Source organism: Mobula hypostoma, chromosome 10, assembly GCF_963921235.1.
Source record: "Mobula hypostoma chromosome 10, sMobHyp1.1, whole genome shotgun sequence".
NCBI classification, from domain to species: Eukaryota; Metazoa; Chordata; class Chondrichthyes; order Myliobatiformes; family Myliobatidae; genus Mobula; species Mobula hypostoma.
Genome location: NC_086106.1, coordinates 89,858,157 through 89,884,509, shown reverse-complemented (window position 1 = coordinate 89,884,509; position 26,353 = coordinate 89,858,157). Strand labels below are relative to the sequence as shown.

At 38.3% G+C, this 26,353-nt stretch overlaps 1 protein-coding gene across 3 annotated transcripts in view; it reads left to right on the top strand.

Moving 5' to 3' along the window:
• The window catches only part of dlg3 (discs, large homolog 3 (Drosophila)), a 404,637-nt gene that overhangs the window by 130,813 nt on the left and 247,471 nt on the right, over positions 1-26,353 (top strand). For all 3 annotated transcript variants that reach the window (XM_063060832.1, XM_063060831.1, XM_063060830.1), the window contains exon 2: positions 19,479-19,532. In XM_063060832.1, the coding sequence (XP_062916902.1) occupies positions 19,479-19,532 (54 nt within the window). The remainder of the gene's footprint in view (positions 1-19,478; positions 19,533-26,353) is intronic.

Sequence of the window (26,353 nt, the reverse complement as noted above, 5' to 3'; positions counted from 1 at the left end):
CTTCTAGGTCAGAAATAAACAGCGCTGTGCAGGTGAAAATGCGTTTAACCTGGAGCAGAGTAAAATTGTAGCCACATCGTCTCAATGCCAAGCAAGAAATTCCACCCTGAATTTTCATCAAGATTTTTATCAGTGATTGCAATATGATTTTTGCATGAAATTCACCACAGTAATATGCATTTTCCGCTTTCCAGAGTGATCTTCAGCCTCACTGATCTGAAGGATAATGATCATTGTTTATTCATCAGATCTCCAGATTCAAAATTCCTTTGGAATTATACTATTTAAAGGGTCAAAATTTATTTTTTATTTGCCAGACTGTCCCACAGAATTCAACTGCCTCACTGCCTATCCTACACAGTTCACACATAAGACTAAATCTTTCTTACACTTTCAATAAAATCTCTGGGCTCAAAACTAACATTTAGTGGAATCACTCAGCATGTCAAGCACGATCTGTGGAAAAATAATTAATGTTGCTGGTCAAGTCATTTATGGGACGTTATTATGGGAGATTTCAGCAGTGTATGCTCAACCAAGGAACCATGTTGTTTGCCTGCCAAACTCAACAGCAGTTTTTAAAATATGGTCATTTTAGGAGATTGTGATCCCAATAATATCTTGGAAAACAGTCTGTAACTCATGCTATACTGTTTTAATGGTCTGAGTTAAGGGCTGCATTTTTTTTAACAAAAACACATGAATGATATTAAATTCTGTCTCTGTCTGTGGCATAGAAATTATTGTTGATTACCGTAACAAGCTCTTGGTACATTCTTAAAGCATTCTCTTTCAGCTATTTTAATATAGTTGTTTGCCTGTTTATTTCATTGGATTGTTATAAACCTCATATGTCCATTAACCTTATCAAGCTTAATTTCTAAGCCTACATTTCTAATATCACAAAAGGGATATGCTTTGACTGATTATATGAGTTACATATTGTTGAAATAATACAAAGAGAAAATGTTGGAAGTACACAACAGTAAGAGAATATCTGTGGAAGGAAAACAGAGCTAAACCTTCAGGTTTAAGACCCTTTGTCAGAAGATTGAAGGATGGAAAGAAATCAAGGAAAAATGGGGAAGGGGATGTCCTAATAGAATAAAGCTGAACTTGGGCTTTGTTAAAAGTGTAACAATGGGTATTCACATTGGTCAAAACATTGCCTATTTTTTGTAAGATATGAGGAACAATCAGACTTACATGGGCCCAATCTTTCATTCACATCAACCACCCTCTTCTTACGGCATTTTCCCTTATAATCACAGGTTGTGCATCAGATATCCTTTCATCTTTTCCCTTCCCACCATCAAGGAACCCAAAACATCTTTCCAGATGATGTGGAATTCACTTGAACTTCTTCCATTCTAGTGCACTGCTCATAATGTGTTGTCCTCTACACTGGAGTAATTAAATGCAGATTGGGTGATTACATTGCAGAGCACTTGCATCCCGTCCACAAGGGCTCCATGAACTTCCTGTTGTCTGTCAGTCTGATTTTGCATTTCCACTCCCTCCGATCTACGGACTCCTGTGCATATTTTACCCACTTTTTTCCTCTGGAGGGCGAGGGCATGCATAGCCTTACTTGCCAGCATTGATTTCCTGCTCTGCATCTTGCAGCTCCTACATTCTCTGGTGAGCAACACTCACAACACGCTGGAGGAACTCAGCAGGTCAGACAGCATCCGTGGAAATGATCAGTCAACGTTTCGGGCCGGAACCCTTCGTCAGGACTGAAGAGGGAAGGGGCAGTGGCCCTTCTTTGGTGGGCATTCTTTTGTCTATCTTCTCACTCTCTAACTGCTCCCATTCACTTCTTGACCAGATAACATGGTTACAGTTTATCCCGTGGCTCACACTCTTTTAAGGATATTCCCCTCCCCCAACAACCCTGCAGTTCAACCAATGTTTTTTTTGTCTCCTTCCCAGTTCTGACAAAGAGTCTTCAACCTGAAATGTTAATTCTGTTCTCTTCCCACAGATGAAGCCTGACTTGTAGAATCTTTTGAGCATGGTGTGTTTTATTTTAGATATCTAGCCTCTCCAGTTTTAAAAAAATTGCTTTGCCTTACTAACCTGTGTTTGATTATTAGCTGTGAACATTTACTATCTCAGTAGAGAAAGGAAGATATCATGTCAAAACTGAAATCACTAAGTCCCCTAAAGTGACTACCTTTCAAGTTATTCAGAGTTGAACACTGTTTTACAAAACCCATTTGGCTCATTTTGGCATTGACATTACCTTACAAAAATTCACAAGGATGTGAGTGAAATTTAAGAATGACCCAGAAGAATGAATACTGCTCTGCAGTTCCTTAAGCTATCATACACTAACTATGGTACCAATCTAATGTTTGCAGTTTGAAAGCCCATATTGGCCAAAGTGATTCTATTATCAATTGTCAATAATAACACATTAATTGCATTTACGATGTAACAAAGACCAACAAGTTCATGACTTCAGCAAATGTCTCCAATAGTTGAAGTCCCAGTCCCAGACACAGTATGTCACTGCTTTGTCCATGGGATTGTGTGGAAAAAGGAAAAGGGGATTAGTTTAGTGGTGGAGAAGGAATTTACTGGGGTTCCTCAGAGGTAGAGAATCTCATTGCAGTTCCTCTAGTTAGTTAGAATTAATGCAGTGTTTTCAAACTGGGACTATGAGAAAGAAAGGTAAGAGCAACGTTACTTAGATTCTATAATAATTTGTTTGCTTTAATGTTTTAATTATGTAAGTGCTTTCAGTTGACTTAACATTAAAAAATAATAACTTATTAAATTCTTTCAAGCATTTAATTGTTTTTGGTACTTTTTGCAAATGACAATTGGATCTTTATGCATTGAATTCAGGCACCATACATTGCAATCCTAATACTTTTAGCTTTAGATTTCCATAAATGCTCTGATATTTTTAACAGTGTGCATGATAATTATCTATATCAAAGCATATCTTGAAGCTAACAGTATCCTTGTGGTGCTTAGACGGGATATTTTTGCTATTATGGATGTGTGCACTTTCAGTCTATGTGAATATGGACAAACCTGGCTACTTGATGATATGAGAAAGGATATACAGTGGATTCCAATTAGTTGGGACACATCAGGAACGGTACACTTTGGCCGTTAGCTGAAGGCTCACGAAAATAGTTAAAAAGATATAAAAAAGGCAAATTATTCTTTAACTGAGTAACAAATTGTGTATTTAAGTGAAATACAGAACAAATTATAACACAAATACTACTACAGTACTATAAAATTGTATAAATTCCTAATGGCTATTGACAGGGGAATCCTCCCTGTGTCTGCTGATGCATTTCTTTGATTGACTGTAAATGAACAAAATCATTGCAGACACCTAGTGCAGATATGGACAGACTTCATACAATGCTATCGATGATTGCATCCTCCAAATCTTTAGTTTCCCTGTGACATTCAAGATGATTGTTGACTTCTTAAAATTCTTCATAGAGCCTAACATGTTGTGGTAGTGAGATTATTTCCTTTTCACTCATGCCGATCTCTGGCATCTCCAAAACTGAAAGCTTGAAACCGCGGTGAGCAAAACAGTTTTGAATTGTCCTACTGCTAATTTTTTGCAAACTATCAGTGACAAATATTACTGCTGTTTGTCCAATTGCCATACAAGTACATGCGTCTGACATTAGTTAGAAACAGTTGGGCAACAGTCTCCTGCCCCAATTAAGTAGCATAGTGTCCCAAATAAATGAAGGGAGTCCTGGCTATTTTCTTGATTAGTTTCTGTTCTTTAAGAGTTGTCTCAAATAAGTGGCTGCTCTGATTAACTGATTGCCCAACTAACTGGAATCCACTGTATAAGAACTCAGGAAACTCAAACAGGACTGGGACAATTGGCCTCTTGAAAGGTGGCATTTTCTTCAATTATCCTGATATTTCTTGATTTCTCTGATAGCCAAAAATCTACTGATTTCAGTCTTTATTGATTGAACTTGTATGGTTCTTCGCGATAGAGAATGTCAAATGTTCACTGTCATTTTAATGGGGAAGTTTCTTCTGATCTCAGCCCTAAATAAACCAAGATGACTTACCACTTATATTGAAATTGTGACTCCTCACCCATTATAAATACGCAAGCTGCGAGAAACATTCTCTACCCACAATAATGTATTTACCATTGAAGTTGTCACAGAGTGATGGGAGACCACAGCACAGAAGCAGACCTTTGGGCCCACATGCTGAACTGTTATTCTGCCTTGTCCCATCAACCCATACCTGGAACACAGCCCTCCATACCCATCCCATCCATGTATTTATACAAATTTCTCTGAAATGTTCAAATCAAACCCGCAGCCACCATTTCCGCTGGCAGCTTGTTTCACACTCTCACCACCCTCAGTGAAGAAGTTCCCCTCAGGTTCCTCTTAAATATGTCATCTTTCATCCTTAACCCATGACCTCTAGTTCTAGTCTCACCAATCTTAATGGAAAAGGCTTGCTTGCACTTAACCTATCTATGCCCTCATCCTTTTGTATATCTCTATCAAATCTCCCCTCATTCTCCTACGCTGCAGGGAATAAAATCCTAAATTTATTCATCTTCCCCCGTAACTCAGGTTCCCAGTCATCATCATCATCATCATCAGGTTCCGTGCCCAGTTTGAGCTTTGACTGCCATGAATACCAATTCATTGGTATTCATTTCCAGTTCTCTGGCTGCTGTCTCCATCATCATTTGTCTTTGCCTTCATCTTGCTTTCTTCCCTTCAATCTTTCCCATAATTACCGTGCATTCTAACTCCTCTTTCCTAATCACATGTCCAATGAAGTTACGTTGCCTTTTCATGATCTCATACATTATTTCTCTTTTTGTAACACACGTCAAAGTTGCTGGTGAACGCAGCAGGCCAGGCAGCATCTCTAGGAAGAGGTACAGTCGACGTTTCAGGCCGAGACCCTGATGTTTCAGATCCTGACAAAGGGTCTCGGCCTGAAACGTCGACTGTACCTCTTCCTAGAGATGCTGCCTGGCCTGCTGCGCTCACCAGCAACTTTGATGTGTGTTGCTTGAATTTCCAGCATCTGCAGAATTCCTGTTGTTTGCACTTCTCTTTTTGTGCCTGCTCTGTTCTTGAAATCCTCGTTAGATATTCATTTCGTCCATGATATTCTTTGCATCCTTATCATCCCAGTAACACCCCTGTAAATGTATTCTTTACCCTTTCAATCTTATTGACACCTTTCCTACAGATAGGTGACCAGAACTGAACACAGTACTCCAAATTAGGCCTCAGCAATGTCATGTACAATTTCAAATTAACATCCCATCTCCTGATCTCAATACTTTGATTTATGAAGGCCAATGTGCCAAAAGCGCTGTTTATGAGCCTATTTACCTGTGACAGCACTTTCAAGGAATTATGAATTTGTATTCTCAGATCCCTCTGTTCTACCGCACTCCTCAGTGCCCTAGTGCTCAATATGCAAGTGCTACCCTGGTTTGTCTTCCAAAATTGCAACATTTCACAATTGTCTGCATTAAATCTCAGCTGCCATCTTCAGCCCATTTTTCCAGCTTGTCCAGATCCTGCTGCAAGCTCTGATAGCCTTCCTCGCTGTCCACTATGCCCCATTCTTGGTGTCATCCGCAAATTTGCTGATCCAGTTTACCACGTTATCATCCAAATCAATAGTATAGATGTCAGACAACAACAGACCCTGTACTGATCCCTGCGGCTCACTACTAGTCACCTGCCTCCAGTCAGAGAGGCAACCATCCACTATAATTCTTTGCCTCCTCTTGCAAAGTCAATGTCAAATCCAATTTCCTACTTCATCATGAATGCCTCGCGATTGTGCCTTTTTGACCACCCTCCCCTGCAGGACTTTGTCAGAGGCCTTGCTAAACTCCACGTAGGTAAAATCTACTACCTTTCCTTCATCAAATATCCTGCCAACCTCCCCGAAAAACTCTAGAAGATTGGTTAGACAAGACCTCCCATGCACAAAGCCATGTTGACTGTCCCTAATCTGATCGTGTCTATTCAAATACTAATATATCCAGTCTCTTAGAATACCTTACAATAATTTCCCTTTTACTAACATAAGGCACACCGGCCTATAATTTCCTGGCTTATTTTTAGAGCCTTTCTTGAATAATGGAACAACATTAGCCATCCTCCAGTCCTATGGTTCATCATCTGTGGCTAAGAATTTTTAAAATACCTCTGCCAGTGCCCCTGCAATATTTGCACTGGCCTCCCACAAGGTCCAAGGACACGTCATCAGACAATGGGGATTATTGCATTCTAATTTGCCTCAAGTCAGCAAGCACCTGCTCTTCTGTAACCCAGATACATTTCATCAACTCACCACTGTTTTGCTTCTGTTCTATAGTCTCCTTATCTGTCCTTAACACTGTAAGTGAGGCCTGCAGACACAAAGATCTTGTTTAACATAATCCAGTCATAAGCACAGATCAGAACAAGATTATTACAGTCTTCTGAGAAAACCATTGACAGAATTATACCTAAGATTCTGTTAAAGCTGTCAGAATCATCCAAAAACTATTAATTGCCATCTTACCATAAAATAATTTAATAACAATGTTAGTAAATTAAATCAATTAAATAAATTAAAAACTAAAGTGTTTTCAAATAAGTAAATACGTTATAGCAAACACAAATAATTTAGCAATTCACTACCAAATGAGCGTGATTAGCCAGGAATTCCTCAATCACATGTTGAAGCCTCATATTTGGAAACTATTGTGCTACTCCTTTTTTTCCCAATTTTTTAAGTAATTTTTATATAAGAATACAGAGTACAGGAAAAAAATATATATGTCAATACATTAAACTAAATTGCATATAAAGACTTCTTACCCTATATTGGTACTAATCAATTAGTTCGTAACATTGAAAAATAATAATTTTTTTATATTAAAAAAATGTAACCCACTACCAAGACCGAAGCTGATTAATAGAAAAAAAGAAAGAAGATTGTTAGTCATCATTTGTGCTTTAACAGCAAATCAAAGGTTTTGAAAATAATTCAGAAAGGGTCCCCACAATGTTCGAAAGTCTTGATTAGATTCAAAGATTGAACTTTGAATCTTCTCTAAATTTAAACATGACATGACATCACATAACCATTGGGCATAAATAGGGGGGGCCATGACTTTCCATTTAAGCAAGAGCGTTCTTCTGGCCATAAGAGACATAAAAGCCAAAATGCGCAAATCAGATGGCTCCAAAATAATATCCTTTCCTCCAACAATATCAAATAAAGCAGTCGAAGGATTAGGCTTGAAATTTACTTTTAAAAGTATCAGAAAGATTTGAAATACTTCTTTCCAATATTTTCCAAGACTCGGACATGTTGAAAACATATGAATGAGTGAAGCTTCTCCATTATTACGTTTATCACAATACGGAGATATATCTAAATAAGAACGAGACAACTTATCCTTAGTCATATGGGCCCTATGGACCACTTTAAATTGAAGGAGAGAGTGATGGACACATAACGATGAAGTGTTGACCAATTTAAAAATTTGATTCCATGTTTCCTCAGAAATTGAAGTCTGTAAATCTTGTTCCCAAAGATTTTTAATTTTATCTAAAGGAACACTTCTCATTCCCAACAGCGTATTATAAATATTAGATATAGATCCATTATGAAAAGTTTTTAGATTAAAGATTACATCTAGTAGATCCTTATCAGGACTTTTAGGAAATGTACTTATTTGAGACCGTAAAAAATCTCTTATTTGTAGATATCGAAAAAAAAGAGTTTTGGGTAAACTATATTTAGTTGACAATTGCAAATGAAAAAAGACTTCCCTCTACAAAGCTACTCCTTTTTAAAGACAATCCCTGCCTTTAACCAATATATCAGTACAATTCATCTGATCAAGAAAGTGATATAATGAGGTTGAGTTTTGGAATACTATACTTTCCCTTGTGTCTACCATTGACCTGTGAATTTTCTTCTTCTACTATTACATGCTTGCGATGTAGCAGAACCATGGTGATTGAGGTGACATTTCCGTGTTTCTCACTGAGCTTCATTTCCCCTTTAAGGGGGTGGTTAATGAAAGTTCTCAGCATGCGTCACATTGCACACAACCCAGGCATCAGAAGCAGTGTTCATTGTGGGTGAGAGCAGGTGCTAGGAATAAGACGCGTGTCAGCTGAGTCTTTCACTGCTTCCTTGCAAGTTTGGCATGAGTCAAGGAACACTGGTGAAAAACGTGAAGGGTTTTTTCTGCCTTCTCCTGCATATCACTGGTACATTTCAACAAGGAGACTGTAACGGTGGATGGAAAGAAGATTTTCAAATGTGCTTCTCTATCAGTTACGACAATGTCCTGTTATCCTTCACCTTCTGTGATTAACTTTTTTCTGACACTTAACATCCATGGTCCCCGCTGAGCTGATGCTCTGTTTCTTGTTGCAGTGAAACTGCTCCGTGTGCTATTTATGCCTGGAAAGGACGTAAAACTTCCCTGATAAACAAGTAACCACAGTAATACATTGTCCTCAAAGCTTTACAAATTGTTTCACAATTAGTGAAACACTTTTGATGTATAGTTATTGAAGTAATACATTGAGTATGGCAGTTACTTCACACACAGCTAGATCCCACAAGTCATTGGTCAGGTAAATGGCCAGCCATTCTCTTTAAATTATGTTTCAGGAAAAGTATTGGTGAATATACTGAAGTGCCAGAGGATTCCGAATGCTAAATTAATAATGGAGCAAAATAATAAAAGATTTCTTTGCCCAATGAAGCAGTGGAGGCTACCTTAGTAGATATATTTAAGACAAAGTTGGATAGATCTTTGCATAGTAGGGGAATTGAGGGTTATGGGGAAAATGCAGGTAGGTGGAGATGAGTCCATGGCCAGATCAGCTATGACCTTATTGAATGGTGGAGCAGGCTCGATGGGCCAGATGGCCTACTCCTATCTCTTATGTTCTTATATTTATTTCCCACCCATTCTCCAGAGTTCTGTGCTGCACAAAACTTCTTCCTATGGCCAGAAGTACTTGCTGAGTCTATCCAGCATTCTCTGTTTCTACTTCTGATATTCAGGCTAGTTAATGGTTAAGCCATGCAGTACCTGGGTTTAATCTTGCCCTTGAGTGCTGTCTGTGTGAAATATGCACATTCTCCCTGTAACCATGCGGGTCTCCTCTGGGTGCTCCAGTTTCTGCCCACGTCCCAAGGACATGTTGGCCACTGTAAGTTGCCCCAAGTGTGCAGGAAAGTTGATCATATGGGGAGAATTTAAAAATGAGATCAATGTGGGATTAGTGTAAACATGTGGTTGGTGGTCAGTGTGCTGAAGGACCTATTGCAATGTTGTCTCACACTATGGCTCCAGCAGTGGACGCCTATGGTCCATCTGCAGTCCTGGGTGTTCCTGCTGACATTGTTATCATTAGTTGGCTCAGTGAAGTCAGGTCAGCTTTCATTAGGGAATGAGGAATTTAGGTGCTCAACCTTCTGATTATAAGTAAAAAGCAAAAGCATATGTATAGATGTAAGAGATCAGAAATGATAATAGAAAACATTGAAAAGTCATCACTTCATTGCTCTCAACACAGATTTTGCCTGATTTGCTGATTTCTCTGTGTCTATTTCTGATATTGAAGCTAGTTAATGGTTCAGCCATATAGAACAGCATTAGAATTTGATTCCTGGCTTGCATTGAATTATCTGGTTGAGAGGGAAATGAGGCATTACATTTGGGGTCTACTTCAAATAAGGACATAATCAGATTGACAATATGGCTCCTCATGCCTGAAGGGCCTACTAGCTTTGATTAACGGTTGTTGGACATGGCTGTGCTCAGCTCTGGTTACCTCACTACAAAAAGGAAGCGGATACTATACAGACAGTGTAGAGGAGATGTTGCCTTGATCGGAGGGCATGCCTTATGAGAATAGGTTGAGTGAACTTGGCCTTTTTCCCTTGGAGCGATGGAGGATGAGAGGTGACCTGATAGAGGTGTATAAGTTGACGAGAGGCATTGATCATGTGGATAGATAGAGACTTTTTCCCAGGGCTGAAATGGCTATCACATGGGGACATAGTTTCAAGGTGCTTGGAAGTATGTACAGAGGGGATGTTGGTAAATTTTTCATAGAGAGAGTGGTAGGTGCGTGGGATGCACTGCCAGCGACGGTGGCAGAGGTGGATACAATAGGGTCTTTTAAGAGACTTTTAGATAGGTATATGGAGCTTGGAAAAATAGAGGACTATGCGGTAGAGTAATTCTAGGCAGTTTCTAGAGTAGGTTACATGGTCAGCACAACATTGTAGGCTGAAAGATCTGTAATGTGCTGTAGATTTCTGTGTTCTATGGTATCAGAGAATGTCTCGATTTTAGCAAACCATATCCTGATATACATAGTTAGGGGAGAATGGATAAATTAGTGGACAAACAGAGAAAGGCAGCTAAGACATGAATGCCATGCTCTTTAATATTCATCACAAAATAAAAAAGGCTCACGTACTACCAGCACAGGACCAAATACTTACTCTGGAGGTGGCTCTGATTGTTTCTGCCATGCTGTACGTCTCAAGGTGAATTTCATGGAAATGATAGCTTATCATGCAGTATTTAATTGATTCATGGATGCAGCCACAGCCTATTGAGCTGCAAAATGCCAGATACAGCTTATGGAACACTTCATTACAGGTTCATTGAGGCTGATCCCCACATACTCATGAGTAAATTCCTACAGCCTGTAATTACACTGTGGATCACTATCATGTCATGCTGGTCTGGAAATCTTGTCTTAATTGTGGTGGTAGACATGATTACCCATTTAAAATGTACATGCCATGCCTTTGTTACAGTAAAGGAAAGAGGAATTCAGATTGCCTAAACATTATATTTTTTCTCTTTTTTAGTGTTCTGAATATGTACTCTGTACAGCTGTAACATCAAATTGATCAATTGTACAAAACGATGAAAATGGCTAAATATATGTTAAAAACCGCCAGGGTGGTTTACATCTAGAATCATAAACCACAATGGGACCCACACAGTTCCTAACAACAGCTGGATGAAATGCATTCAGCTGGCATGTCTTTGGCACAGTAATCACTAGGAAACACAATAGAGATTAAAGCACATGCCTTCCAGGAAAGCTGCATTAAACACTGCTGGAAGGTGAGAGAAAATACAGGGAGGCAAGGCACAGTAATCTAAAGTATATATGGGTACCTCTGGATCACTCAAATGCCACAAGTGACCCCAGGGCGCTTCAATTTGTGTGTCATTAGAGTAAATTGCACACAAACATGCCAGTATTAGTTGTCAAACTAGCTAGATTTCATCTGGAAATGTTCACTAGTTCAATAAAAGCCAGGCCAAACAATTGTGCAGGATCTGCGGAAGAAAAACAGGTGCAAATGAATTAACTTCGAAGGCTAGTATTAGGCTTCAAGTGCTAGAGCTTGTAATCCCAGAATCTTGCTGTGATCCCCAGATTTCTCTTCTTTTTAAGAGGAACAGAAGATTGGGAGAATTGGAATGCTCTGCGGTCATGTTGGCATTAGGATCCCTTTTCTCACTATTTTCCCTCAATGTTTCAAATTTTTGTTTAAAATTTGTTATATAGGATCACGCTATTACAATGAGATAGTACTAAATAATTAGATTAGATTAGATTATGAGGACACTCAGTCCTCATTTATTGTCATTTAGAAATCCATACAACGTTCCTCCAGAAAGATATCATAGAAACACAGGATAAACCAAGACTAAAACTTACAAAAGCACATAATTATAACATATAGTTACAACAGTGCAAAGCAATACTATAATTTGATAAAGAGCAGACCATGGGCATGATAAAAAAAAGTCTTAAAGTCCCGATAGCCTCACACTATCTCACGCAGACGGCAGAAGGGAGAAACTCTCCCTGCCATGAACCTCCAAGCACCGCCAACTTGCCGATGCAGCACCATTGGAAGCACCTGATCGCAGCGGACTCTGAGTCCGTCCGAAAACTTCGGGCCTCCAACCAGCCCCTCCGACACAGCCTCTCCGAGCACCATCCTCTGCAGAGCGCTTCGACCCCGCCCCAGCCGCCGAGCAACAAGCAAAGCCGAGGACTCGGGGCCTTCCCCTCCGGGGATTCTGGACCACACAGTAGCAGCAGCAGCGAAGCTGGCATTTCAGAAGTTTCACCAGATGTTCCTCCATGCTCTCACGTCTGTCTCCATCAAATCAGGATTGTGCACGGCACCCTACTTGACAAATAACAGACATCACCACCGGAGTGGCCGCTGTGAGCTGCGTCGCGCCGCCATCTTCTCCTCCCTCACTTCTTCCTCAGAGCTATTTCTCCATCAGAATTTTTTGCTTCTGAAATTTGGGGAGTTGAGTACATGGCATCCCCAACGATTTAACATGCCATCTCCATGATCTCTCATTTGGTCATTTGCCTCATCAGAGTGGTCTCCATTACTCTTATTCAAGCCTTCTTTCTTTCAATCTAATAAATATCATTTGATTTCTGCCTTTTCTAATTGTGATTTCTCACTCAAACTGGAGTTAATTTTTATATGTGCAGTGTTGAAAAAAGGAGAATAGCAAAGTTGTAGTATTTGTTAAGGTATATCCTATTTTTACTTCCATGAATGTAAATTTTTAAAAAATGTGAGTTTGGATTTAAAATGAATTTCCTTTTTCCTCTTATCTGTCCTTTACAATATGACTCAGGCTAAGGCAAAATTCTCTTCATTCTTTTTTTCTCTTTGCCTTTCTCTCTCTTCCTTCCCTTTTTATCCCTATTTCACGCTGTTTTCTTCAATAAGGCATCATTTCCCTATGCTCCTGCACCTTTTCCTTAAGACATTTTGAAATGGATTTAATGTACATGGGTACATAAATGCAGATCCTCATTTTTTATATGTATGGAGATCTCTCAGCATAATTCATTTCAAGGAACTGCTATATTGGCTATAAAATTACCTACACAGGATATACCTTGGACTGCTTAAATTCTTGGTTAAAAAAGGACTGCTTTGTAAAATCTGCATATTTCCACAATTAAAGCACTAAGTGGCAAAATTAGGACTTCATTGTTTCCACTGGATACTTGCTAGATGTCTGACTTCCTTCAATAATTTTTACTTTTTTGAACTTGATAGATACGGTATGGGAAAATGCATTGGAATGCATTATCTAGATCTTGGTGCTGGATGAGTTAAATAACTCAAGAGGTTGGGAATAAATTCATTCTGTTGGCATCCCACATCAGGTAGGGTTAGTTGTGGGAGGTTCTTGCTGTCTTTTTAAAAGCATATAATGACAAGACAATCTGGAAAGAAAAGCAGAAGCTATAATTACACGACCTTGTGACCGTCAAAAGATGATGTGAATTTGCATTTGTGATGCAGTAATCTCTGAGGTTTGGAATGTTCATACCCACACTCCCCAAGCAATTACCACTATATTGTATGGCATTCTTATCAGCTCCAGCTCTACGATGTTCAGATCTGAAGTATAGGCCGCAGATGTAGGTGCACTCACTGCTCACAGCAGCAGGCTACAGAAATCATTCCTGAAGTAAGAAGGTTTATGCTATCACAAACTCTTTGCTATTATTATTTATTATCCAGAATTCTATTGTTAATTCCTCTTTTTGCCCTTTTATTTTGAACCCTATTCTCTTTAATAATTCTCTTCCAGGAGAAATTAGTAGGGATCCACCGAGGTACCTGAGAGGACATCGTGTTAGCACAGCAGTAACCGGGGCTGCCTTGCACTTCCAGAGACCCAGGCTTGACTGTGATCTTCGGTGCTCCCTGTATGGAGCTTGAACATGCTCCCAGTGATTGCATGGGTTTCTGTTGGGTGCTCTGGTTTCTCTCACTTTCCAAAGACGCTGAGATGTTCATTAGTCACTGTGAGTTATCACATAGTGCAGGTTGGTGGCAAAAGAATCTAAGAAAGTTGACAGGCATGAGAGAGAGGAGGAAAGTGAGGCAGGAAATGGGATTGATGGGAGTCTTCTGCTGGGAACTGGCATGAACTAAATGGCCTCTTTCTGTATTGTACTAAGTAATTTCTAAGTAAATATCATTACAGTCCAACAAACCAGCTTTGCAGTAAATGTATTAACTAAACAATATATTCAAAAATGTCTCAATTTGCAAAATAATGATTGCACAACCCCAAATTAGCTATTTATTTATAGTTCTAAACTATTTATAACACATACATCTCTCAAAATAGGGTGTGTCTGTTAAAATTTATGAAATGCATTTATGACACCAAGTTTTGTCCTTATTTATAAATCTTTGTTGTCATGACATTAGTCCAAATTATAGCCCAAATTTGCTTCAGCTTCATACCCCTGTCCAAGCACTCAGCTACTTTGATTTTTGTAAGAAGTTTACTAAGATATGGATTGGGAGTAGGATCAAAATGTTGATTGTAGAGAGTGGTCCTAAAAAGATGGTGATATTTGGAAAGGATTTTCCTAAAAAGCATGACTGGAGTAGCCAAAGGCTCTTGTAGCAATGATGAAGCAGGAGGAAAAGGAGAGATTCACAAAACAAACAGAATCAGAAGAATGCAAACAACAGGAATTCTGCAGATGCTGGAAATTCAAGCAACACACATCAAAGTTGCTGGTGAACGCAGCAGGCCAGGCAGCATCTCTAGGAAGAGGTGCAGTCGACGTTTCAGGCCGAGACCCTTCGTCAGGACTAACTGAAGGAAGAGTGAGTAAGAGATTTGAAAGTTGGAGAGGGAGAATCAGAAGAATGTTTGGAAAGGGTCTGAAGCAAACTGGAGAAACAGATTGGAGAAAGGTCATAAAGACATAGATTTATAAATAAGGATCAAACTTGCTATCACAGTGCATTTCATTATTTTTAGAAATAAATATTGTGTTGTAAATAGATTAAAACTATGAATAGAAAGATGATTTGGGATTTATGCAATTATTAATTTGCAAATGGTGTCATGACCAGACATTTTTTAAAATTCAGGAAAATCAATTAAGCCCAACAAAAGCATTCTCTCCTGAATTGAATAATCTAGATAAGTTACAATGCAAACTATATAAAGCCTACAGAGGACACCTTCCAGAACATCAGAGACATCAGTAAAGTAGAATGATAGAAAGCCTTGATTAGTGAATGCCATCTTGGACATTAGTGTTGTTAGTGAACATTAATAATGCAGATTAATAATAATCTATTATTAATGAATGGACTAGTGAAAGATGTCAAGGTACCTATTAATGAATGTGGAAGCCATTGTTAGTGATTGATAGTGGAGTACAATCAATTTTTAATGTACGTGAGCTTGCAGGTTGTTATAAACGAGCTATGAACAGCAACAATAGAGGTGTGCTGTTGCTAACATACGTGAAAGGAAATTCTAAAGATATGGTTAATGTGTTATAGAGCACTTATTGTCCCCAGTAGCAGTGAGTTTAATCACGAAGCATAACATTCATTAGCAATATCTCTGCTGAGGAAGAAGTCAGGAATGTGACAGAATTTTGCTCAGTTGCTTGGTTGAGATATGCTCAAACAATTGTCCATAACCTTGGCATCATCTTAAACAAGGCATCCTATCTAATATACTGAGCATTAATTCCATCTGATATCAGAAGACTGTATTGCAGTGCATGCTAACTTCAGAAAATACCACAATAATTTGCTCAAACCTTTCCAATGGCATTCTAAACCTGCAACTTCTATCACCAAGAATACCACCACCTTCAGTTCCCACTTCATGTCCTGCGCCAGTTTGGCTATTCCAACTCTGTCACTATTTCTAAATCCTGGAACTCCATAGCCAACAACTCCAGAAGGACTCTAGCAGCAGTTCTAGAAGATAGATTATTATCTCTTTTTCAACAGCAATTAGAACTGTGCAATAAATTTTCACTTTTCCATTGATCCCTACTTGAATAAGGTAAATGACTGAAAAACAAGAGGATTGCTTCACCAAGCTGGTAGGGCGAGGTTTACAGCCATGATTCCTCACATGGTCAATTCTAGACCAGAGCTTTAAGGAAACTGTTAAGTTAAACCTGTGGGAACTGGAAGTATTTTAGTGTTTAAAGCTGTTATGACTGTTTTCTCACACTCTATAGGGAACTTTACAGAGAGATGCTGACAGAGGTAATACATTAGGTCACACATCTTCTCAGCTGGGAATTGTGTGCAAGGTGATGAGTCTTTTTTAGGATTCCACCTATGATTCTCTGTCATTTTTTTTTGCTTCTCTCTGTGAGAGATAACTCCACTTAGGAATGGAGCACTTCTCATTTTTCATACAGCAGAACAGATAGTGCTACAAAAGGGCAGTCAAAGAAAAAGATAGGTTAAAGTAGAGGAAATAAATTTACATGATTGTGCAATATAACACTTCAAAACGCACAGCCAAAACAGCAAAAGGAGAGGAGCATCTATTCAACTTTAAAGGCAGTAACAGGATTTAAAATGCAGGAAACATGTGCTCTCTGTTTTTTTGATAACTTACAATGTCACATAGGTGAGAAGACATAGGAAAGAAAGGTAAACATCTTTAACCATTTATTTCCATTGTCAACTATTATTTCTATTTCTTGAAGGCAGCATCCGCAACATGAAGGTTATATTAGCATGAAATTATCATTGTACTGAAACTAGACAAATTAACAAGCCTTGATTATGCAATATGCACTTCCATCAGGCAGTAGTCAAATTTGAATAGATTGCTTTTAACTTCCCCTAGATTAAAATGGAGATGTTCCTGTCCCAAATTAGCTGTCTGAAATTTAAAACTGTAGGATATAAAGACATTGGCCTTTTTTAAATGTGCAGATCAGACAATGATTCTGATTCTGATTCTGATTCTAAGGAGGGTCCAAATGCTAATTGTATTTGAGGCTCAATCCCGGTGGGAGTATGGGTTTTCCCAGTACCCGGTAGGTATTTGGCCTGCAAAGGAGTCAAAGATTTTGAGGAACAAGTTATAGGTCAGATTATTCAGGCTCCAGGGACCATTTGATACTCTAGTGCTCCTACATATTAAGCCAACAAATAGAATAAAGTCGCATAGAATATAAGCCATTTGGCCTACCACATCCACAACTTTCTAGTGCTATTTATACTGACCCCAATTTATTCCTTGCATCCCTATCAACTTTCCCCAAGCATACCCTGATTTTACTTTTACCTTATTACACCAGGAGCAATCAACAGTAACCAATTAACCTCACAACCAGTGCGTGAGAGGAAACTGCATGATCATGGGCAACCCTACGTAGTTATAAGAATAACATACAAGTTCCACAAGGACAGCACTCAATGGTAGGTTCTATAGAGGTGGTGAAGTAGCCAAACAAACTGCTACATCATTGTGCTGCCTATCAATTTGGGTTTAATTTGCTATTCAGAGTACTGTCCCTTATAGAATTGTAACGTTCAACAATGTTTCTCAAATATGGGGTGCTCATTTGTTGAAAGATTTTGTTGGCATGATTCACAGTTGTACTTTATACTTTATTGTCACCAAACAATTGATAATAGAACATACAATCATCACAGCGATATTTGATTCTGCGCTTCCTGCTCCCTGATGTACAAATCGATAGTAAATATTGAAAATTTAAATTATAAATCATAAATAGAAAATAAAAAATGGAAAGTAAGGTAGTACAAAAAAACCAAGAGGCAGGTCCGGATATTTGGAGGGTACGGCCCAGATCCGGCTCAGGATCCATTCAGCAGTCTTATCACAGTTTGAAGGAAGCTGTTCCCAAATCTGGCCGTACGAGTCTTCAAGCTCCTGAGCCTTCTCCCGGAGGGAAGAGGGACGAAAAGTGTGTTGGCTGGGTGGATCGTGTCCTTGATTATCCTGGCAGCACTGCTCCAGCAGCGTGCGGTGTAAAGTGAGTCCAAGGACGGAAGATTGGTTTGTGTGATGTGCTGCGCCGTGTTCACAATCTTTTGCAGCTTCTTCTGGTCTTGGACAGGACAACTTCCATACCAGGTTGTGATGCACCCTAGAAGAATGCTTTCTACGGTGCAGCTGTAAAAATTAGTGAAGGTTTTAGGCGACAGGCCAAATTTTATTAGCTTTCTCAGGAAGTAAAGGCGCTGGTGGGTCTTCTTGGCAGTGAACTCTGCTTGGTTGGACCAAGTCAGGTCATTTGTGATATTGACCCTGAGGAACTTAAAGCTTTTGATTAGATTAGATTAGATTAGATTCAATTTTATTGTCATTGTGCTGAGTACAGATAGAAAGCCAATGAAATATATTTAGCATCTGACCAGAAATGCAAAGAATAGTGTTATTTACAAAATAACTGCGAATAAAAAATGTGCTACAGCACACATATAAAAGTACTGAGACAATACAATACGGATGCAATACTGCTTAGCGCTGTGATGAGAGGTTCAGCAGTGTCACAGCCTCAGGGAATAAGCTCTTCCTGTGCCTGCTGGTGCGGGAGCGGAGGCTCCTGTAGCGCCTACCAGATGGGAGGAGAGTAAGAAGTCCATGGTTAGGGTGAGATGCATCCCTGATAATGCTTTTCGCCCTGGCCAGGCAGCGTTTATGGTAGATGTTCTCAATGGTGGGCAACTGGGTGCTGATAATCTGCTGGGCAGTTTTCACCACATGCTGGAGTGCTTTGCGGTCCAATACGGGACAATTGCCATACTACACTGAGATACAGTTGGTGGGTATGCTCTCAATGGTACAGTGGTAAAAGTCCATCAGTATCCTGGGACAGAGGTGAGCTTTCTTGATGCTCTGCAGGAAATAAAGGCGCTGTTGCACCTTTTTGATCAAGATGGAGGAGTTCAGGGACACGGTGAGATCCTCGGAAATGTGGACACCAAGGAATTTGAAGCTTGATACACGCTCCACTACAGTTCTGTTGATGTAGATGGGGATGTGAGTATGACTCCTGGCACGCCTGAAGTCCACAATGATCTCCTTGGTCTTCAAGTAGACCTGTTCCACTTGCGCACCACCGATGTAAATGAGGTCATGCGGTCCGCTACTCTTTCTGAAGTCAACAACCAATTCCTTCGTCTTGCTGACGTTGAGGGATAGGTTATTGTCTTCACACCATGCCACCAGGTTCTTAATTTCCTCTCTGTACTCAAACTCATCAGTACCCGAGATAAGGCCTACAATTGCGGTGTCATCAGCAAACATATATTGAGTTCGATGGAAACCTGGCTACACAATCATGGGTTAGTGCATGAAAGTTGGAGCAGTTTATCTGCCTGCAAATATTTCCCGTACTTCTCTACACCTGGTTGCTGGTCAGTGTGTGAATGTGGACCTGGTTAGGTCAGTGACTCTTTGGTTGTGGGTTACTTTCTCACTTGCTGTACCTTTTAGCTTTATGTACTACACCAAAATCATGACTTATTTAGATAATTAATTCAAGTTCTATAAACTGAGAGTCATTTACAATAAAACCAAATTTTGTGTTGTATTTTTACAGGCAAACCCTCCTCCCATTATTGTGAATGCTGATTCCCTGGATAGTGGACCTTATGTAAGTACTTTCTTTCTTTCTTTTTAAATCTTTTTATTGAGTAAGTATACAAAAAAGGTAAGCCATATAAACATTAATACAATGTTAAAGTACAATAAAATTCCAAAAGATAACAATACCAAAAAGAAAATACTACAAACAATGTAATTTAAGCATAAGAAACCAAGATAACATAATAGTATACTAGATTTTATATATATCAATGGAAAAAAAAAAGAAAAAAAAAACCCCCAAAAAAAAAACCCACCGTGCAACTACCTAAAAGCAAAGCAAAGCAATGGGCTAACTTGAAACCAAACAGAGTTAAACTTAAAATCACGTCCTCAATCCCGACCTCCATTAAAACAGTGAAAAAAAAACAAGAAGGGTAAATATTACATTAAATGAAAATATCGAATAAAAGGTCCCCAAATCTGTTCAAATTTAAATGAAGAATCATAAAGGTTACTTCTAATTTTCTCCAGATTCAAACATAAAATCGTCTGAGAAAACCAAAAAAAGGTAGTTGGAGCATTAAGCTCTTTCCAATGTTGTAAAATACATCTTTTCGCCATTAAAGTAAGAAATGCAATCATTCTACGGGCTGAAGGGGAAAGATTACTAGAAATTTTAGGTAGTCCAAAGATAGCAGTAATAGGGTGAGGAGAGATATCTATATTTAATACCTTAGAAATAATATTGAAAATATCTCTCCAAAAAGTTTCCAAAGTAGGGCAAGACCAAAACATATGTGTTAAAGAGGCTATCTGCCCCAAACATCTATCACAGAAAGGATTAATATGCGTGTAAAAACGCGCTAACTTATCTTTGGACATATGTGCTCTATGAACCACTTTAAATTGAATTAGGGAATGTTTAGCACAAATAGAGGAAGTATTAACTAATTGTAAAATCTGCCCCCAATCATCCACAGAAATGGTAAGCCCCAATTCCTGTTCCCAATCTACCCTAATCTTATCAAATGGAGCTTTCCTAAGTTTCATAATAATATTATAAATCATAGCCGATGCACCTTTCTGACATGGATTAAGGTTAATTATCGAATCTAAAATATATATAGGAGGAAGCATTGGAAAGGAAGAAAGTATAGTACTTAGGAAATTTCTAACTTGTAAATATCTAAAAAAATGTATTCTTGATAAGTTATATTTATTAGATAATTGTTCAAAAGACATAAGGGAACCATCTAAAAATAAATCCAAAAACCGTAAAATACCCTTAGTCTTCCAAGTTTGAAAAGCGCGATCCGTAAAAGAGGGAGGAAAAAATATGTTACCTAAAATAGGAATCGCTAACCCGAATTGATTAAGATCAAAAAATTTTCTGAATTGAAACCAAATGCGCAAAGCATATTTAACTATCGGGTTAGAGACCTGCTTAAGGCGTTTCGAATCAAAAGGAAGAGATGAACCTAAAATAGAACCAAGTGTATAACCCTGAACAGATTGTAATTCCAATGCTACCCATTTAGGAATAGATAGTATGTCCCGGTCAAGTAACCAAAATTTCATATGTCGAATATTAATAGCCCAATAATAAAATCTAAAGTTAGGTAATGCTAAACCTCCATCTCTCTTAGCTTTCTGTAAATGTATTTTACCCAGTCTCGGATTCTTATTCTGCCAAATAAATGAAAAAATTTTAGAGTCCACTTTATCAAAAAAAGATTTAGGAACGAAAATTGGTAATGCCTGAAACACATATAAAAATTTTGGCAAAAAAAACATCTTAACTGCATTAATACGACCAATCAAAGTTAAATATAAGGGAAACCATTTAGATGAAAGTTGAGTAATATGGTCTATTAATGGTAAAAAGTTAGTCTTAAATAAATCTTTATGTTTACAAGTAATTTTAATCCCAAGATATGAAAAGGTAATTATTAATCAATTTAAATGGAAATTTATAATATAAGGGAAGATGTTTATTAAGCGGAAAAAGTTCACTCTTACTAAGATTTAATTTATAACCTGAGAAAAGACCAAATTGTGCTAATAACTCTAAAACAGCAGGAATGGATCTCTCAGGATTAGAAATATATAAAAGTAAATCATCAGCATAGAGTGATAATTTATGGGACTTTAATCCCCGAGTTATCCCAGTAATATTTGAAGATTCTCGAATAGCAATTGCAAGAGGTTCTAATGCAATATCAAATAATAGGGGACTAAGAGGACAGCCTTGTCGAGTACCACGAAAGAGAGGAAAAAAAGGTGAGTTTAAAGAGTTAGTACGAACCGAGGCTACAGGGGAGTGATATAACAGTTTAATCCAGGATATAAATTTCAAGCTAAAATTAAACATTTCAAGCACCTTAAATAAATAAGGCCATTCTACTCTATCAAAAGCTTTCTCGGCATCTAAAGAAATAACACACTCAGGAACATTTTGTGAGGGAGTATAAACGATATTTAACAATGTACGAATATTATAAAAAGAGTAACGACCTTTAATAAAACCCGTTTGGTCTTCCGAAATAATAGAAGGAAGTACTTTTTCTAGTCTATTTGCTAATAACTTAGAAAAAACTTTAGAATCAACATTTAATAAAGATATTGGTCTATAAGATGCACATTGAGCAGGGTCTTTATCCTTCTTTAGTATTAAAGAAATTGATGCTCTATTAAAAGATTCCGGAAGTTTACCAAGTTTCAAAGAAGCCTCAAAAACCTTATAGAGCCAAGGAATCAATAAAGAAGCAAAACATTTATAAAATTCAACGGTAAACCCATCAGGGCCAGGAGCTTTCCCCAGATTCATAGAAAAAATAACATTCTTAATCTCATCCATTGTAATGGAAGTATCTAATAAAGAAGACATATCCTGTGAAATCTGAGGGAAGTCTAACTTATCTAAAAAATCATTCATATATTTAGAATCTCGAGGAGACTCTGATTGATATAAAGAAGAATAAAAATCACAAAAGGTTTGATTAATCCCCACATGATCCAATATCAATCGATCATTTTGGTTATAAATCTGATTGATTTGAGATTTAACATAATTAGATTTCAATTGATTAGCCAGCAGCTTGCCAATTTTATCACTGTGAACATAAAAATCACTTCTTGTTTTCTTTAATTGGTTTACACTTGTTGTGGGTTGACTTTAGGATTTATGGAGTCTATTATTAATTTTGTCTCCTGGAATACTAATGGTCTTAATCATCCTATTAAAAGAAAAAAAGTTTTTAAAGTGTTCCGGAGACTTAAAGCACAAATTTTATTTTTACAAGAGACCCATGTACGGAGGGGGGACAGACTACGTTTTTTCAAATTCTGGAAGGGACAACAATTTCATTCGAACTCCAATGCTAAGATTCGAGGCGTCTCTATTTTTATAGATTCTTCAGTTACTTTTATACAACAGGATATTATCTCTGATCCGAATGGTAGATTTTTATTGGTTAGTGGTTTACTATTTCATAAAAAAGTAGTTTTGGTTAATGTTTATGCTCCTAATATGGATTGTCCGGAATTTTATAAATCATTGTTTGATCAGTTTCCGAATTTGAACGAGTTTTCATTGATTTGGGGCGGAGATCTTAATACCTGTTTATCTCCAGCTTTGGACCGTTCGGCTCCTTTACGGACTTTACCTAATAAATCTGCAAATTTGATTAATTTTTTCCTTTCTGATTCTGGGTCGACGGACATTTGGCGTTTTCTGCATCCTCAGGAAAAAGATTTTTCCTTTTTTTCACATGTTCATCATTCCTATTCAAGAATTGATTATTTTTTTATTGATTCTCGTCTCATTCCTTCAGTGATTAAATGTGATTATGATTCTATAACCATTTCGGATCATGCTCCACTTAAGCTTTCTATTAAAATTATGGCCAATATACCAAACAATAGACAATGGCGTTTTAATTCGCTGTTGCTTCAGGACTCGGACTTTGTTAATTTTATGAATGAACAGATTGAGCTTTTTTTTACAATTAACCATACAGAAGATATTTCGGTTAACACTCTTTGGGACACTTTTAAAGCCTATATTCGGGGTCAGATTATTTCGTATTCCGTTGCTTTGAGGAAGAAACAGAAGCAGGAGGAGATGGCAATTGTGGACAAGATTAAAGAAATTGATAAGAAATATGTTATGGCTCCTTCTGAGGAGCTATACAAACAAAGAACTGAACTTCAAATGGAACACAGTTTACTACTCTCGTCCTCGATAGTACTTTAAAATTTCCTTATTGTTTACAGTTTGCCATGAAAAAATGGAAATGGGGTAACTGCAACTGGGAATGTTTGAGGCCTAATCAAACATTTTCTTCACATTGTGTTCACAGCAGCACTAACAAATTGTCGTTGTGACGATACAGCAGCGAGTACTGTAATCTGCAGCAAGGTCAAGCCCTGTTGATCTAAATCTTTGCACTGAATGCTTAATGATTGCCACAAGATGTGTTCCTAAAACAATTGATTCCATTGGCACCCCAGAACATGATCCGCTGAAGATCTATGCAGTTATTTGGCAGCTGCTGCTCGCTGCTTCAGAAAAGTGATAATAAAATGGTGCTGAACAGAAATCACAATGCCCAAATGCTTCAGATACTAAAATGAAACTGCCTGTCACAATCATAGGAAAATCCGATCAGAGAGCAGGTATATATACCCAATTTGAACAGATTTTAGCAGGTGTATAAAGGGTCAAAGAAGACTGAGTCATAGTCATACAATATCAAAACAAGTGCTTTGGTCCACCTGCTCCATGCAACCAAAATACCCCATCCAAGCTAAGCCCATTTGCCAGTGTTTGGCTCATAACCTTCCAATCCATGCACCTGTCCAACCATCCTACGGGATTTCACTTTCCAAGCTATAACACTTTTCCCTTAATCTGAATTGTACTCCATTTGCCATTCCTCAGCCTACTTGCTCAGCTGATCAAGATCTCCCTGTAGTTTTGACGGTTTTCTTCATTGCTCAAGCTTACTGACCGTGCCTACATCTTCTTATCCAAATGTTTGACGTAGATGACAAACAGCAATGGGCCCAGCGTGATACTCAAGGCATACCACTAGGCTTCCAATCTGAGAAACTACCTTCGACCATCAACCTCTGCTCTCTTCCATCAGGCTCATTGTGTATCCAATTAGCCAATTCTCCATGTATTCCATGTGATCCAGAGTAGCCTGTAATGTGGAACCTTAACAAATGCCTTACCAAAGGTCATATAAACCACATCTACCACCATGTCTTCAGCATCTTTCTTGGTCACCTCATCAAAAGAACTCAGTTGGTTCATAAGTACTTTTACACGCCATGATAGTGTATTGGTTAGTGCACCTCAGTAGTGGTTAATGATGATGCAAGTATCTTAACCAGGGCTCCCACAATTTCTTCTCTAACCCCCTACAGTGTTCTTGGATAAAGCTGGAGGTTTGTCTACCTTCATACCTTTTAAGACATCCTGCACCCACTACTGAATTGCAAACTTCCCCAAGACTTCCACATTTACTTTCTGAATACCCAAAATCTTCATGTCTCTCTCCATGATAAACTAGAGGGAAAATATTCATTAAGGACCTAGCCCATCTCCTGCAGCTCCACACAAAGGAGGTCTCCCTTTGGTTTTTGAGGGGCCTAATTCTTTCTCCAGTTACTCTTTCCCCCTTATATAGTTATGTATTTTCTTTAAATTTTCCATAATCTTCTCTGCTGAAGTTATCTTATGTGCCTCCTTTGCCCTCCTGATTTCATTCTTGAATACGTTTCTCCTCCAGGGATTCACTTATTTTATTTGTATTTATTTAGAGATGCAGCATAGTAACTAGCCCTTCCCACCCTATGAGCCTGCACCACCCCTGTGACCAATTAACCTACTAACCCGTACATTGTTAGAATGTGGGAAGAAATCGGAGCACCCAGAGGAAGCCCACGTAATCAAAGAGAGAATGTACGTACAGAGAACAGGAGTATTGAACCTATGTCACCAGCACTGTAATAGCATTACTCTAAATACTACGGTACCTTGCCACTCACTTAATCTCAGCTACCCATACCTGATGCATGCCTCTTTTTTCCTGGCCAGAGTCTCAATGTTCCTTGTCATTCAGGATCCCCTACTCCTACCAGCCTTGTCCTTCATTCTCACAGGAATGTAGGAGCCATTCATCTGTTTTCTATCTGCTTTGTGTTCTGTGTTGTGCATTTATTATGTTTATTATGGTAGCTAGTTACATGGGTGGGTGTGTGGTAAAAGTGAGGGGAATAAGTAACATATTTATGCTTTGTTCTGGGAAGTTTAGAGCTGGGGATATTCGCGTCATATCTTTTGTTGACCACTTAACTCTACTTAACTTCGCTTAATTATATTTGAAATCACTTAACTTTGCTTAAGTCTGCCTAAGTATATTGTTGTTGTTAGTTTTAGTTTCATCACTTCAAGATTGTATGTTTTGCCATTTGCTAATGAAGCATCAAATACATTTCTTCGACTTTTCTGAATATTATCATTGGATTCATCAGACGGTGCATCCTACAGGATAAATAACCATGTGGTTGCCAGCAGCAGCATTGGTTTGTTCGAGTTGCCTCTGCAAGGAACATGGGAACTTTGAGCTCTCACTACCTCACCTTTATTAACATCCCACTTGCCTGTGGTCCCTTTCTCGATGAAAAACTCCTTCAATATTTGCAAGCTCCTGTTTCACACTGTCAGAATTTGCATTGCCCCAGTTTAGAACGTGAACCTGTTGACCAGTTTGTCCCTTTCTGTAACCATATTAAAACTATTAGCACTATGGTCACTATTCCCAAAGTGCTCCCCCACTTTACTTCAATCACATGTCCCGGCCTGTTACCTAAGGGTAG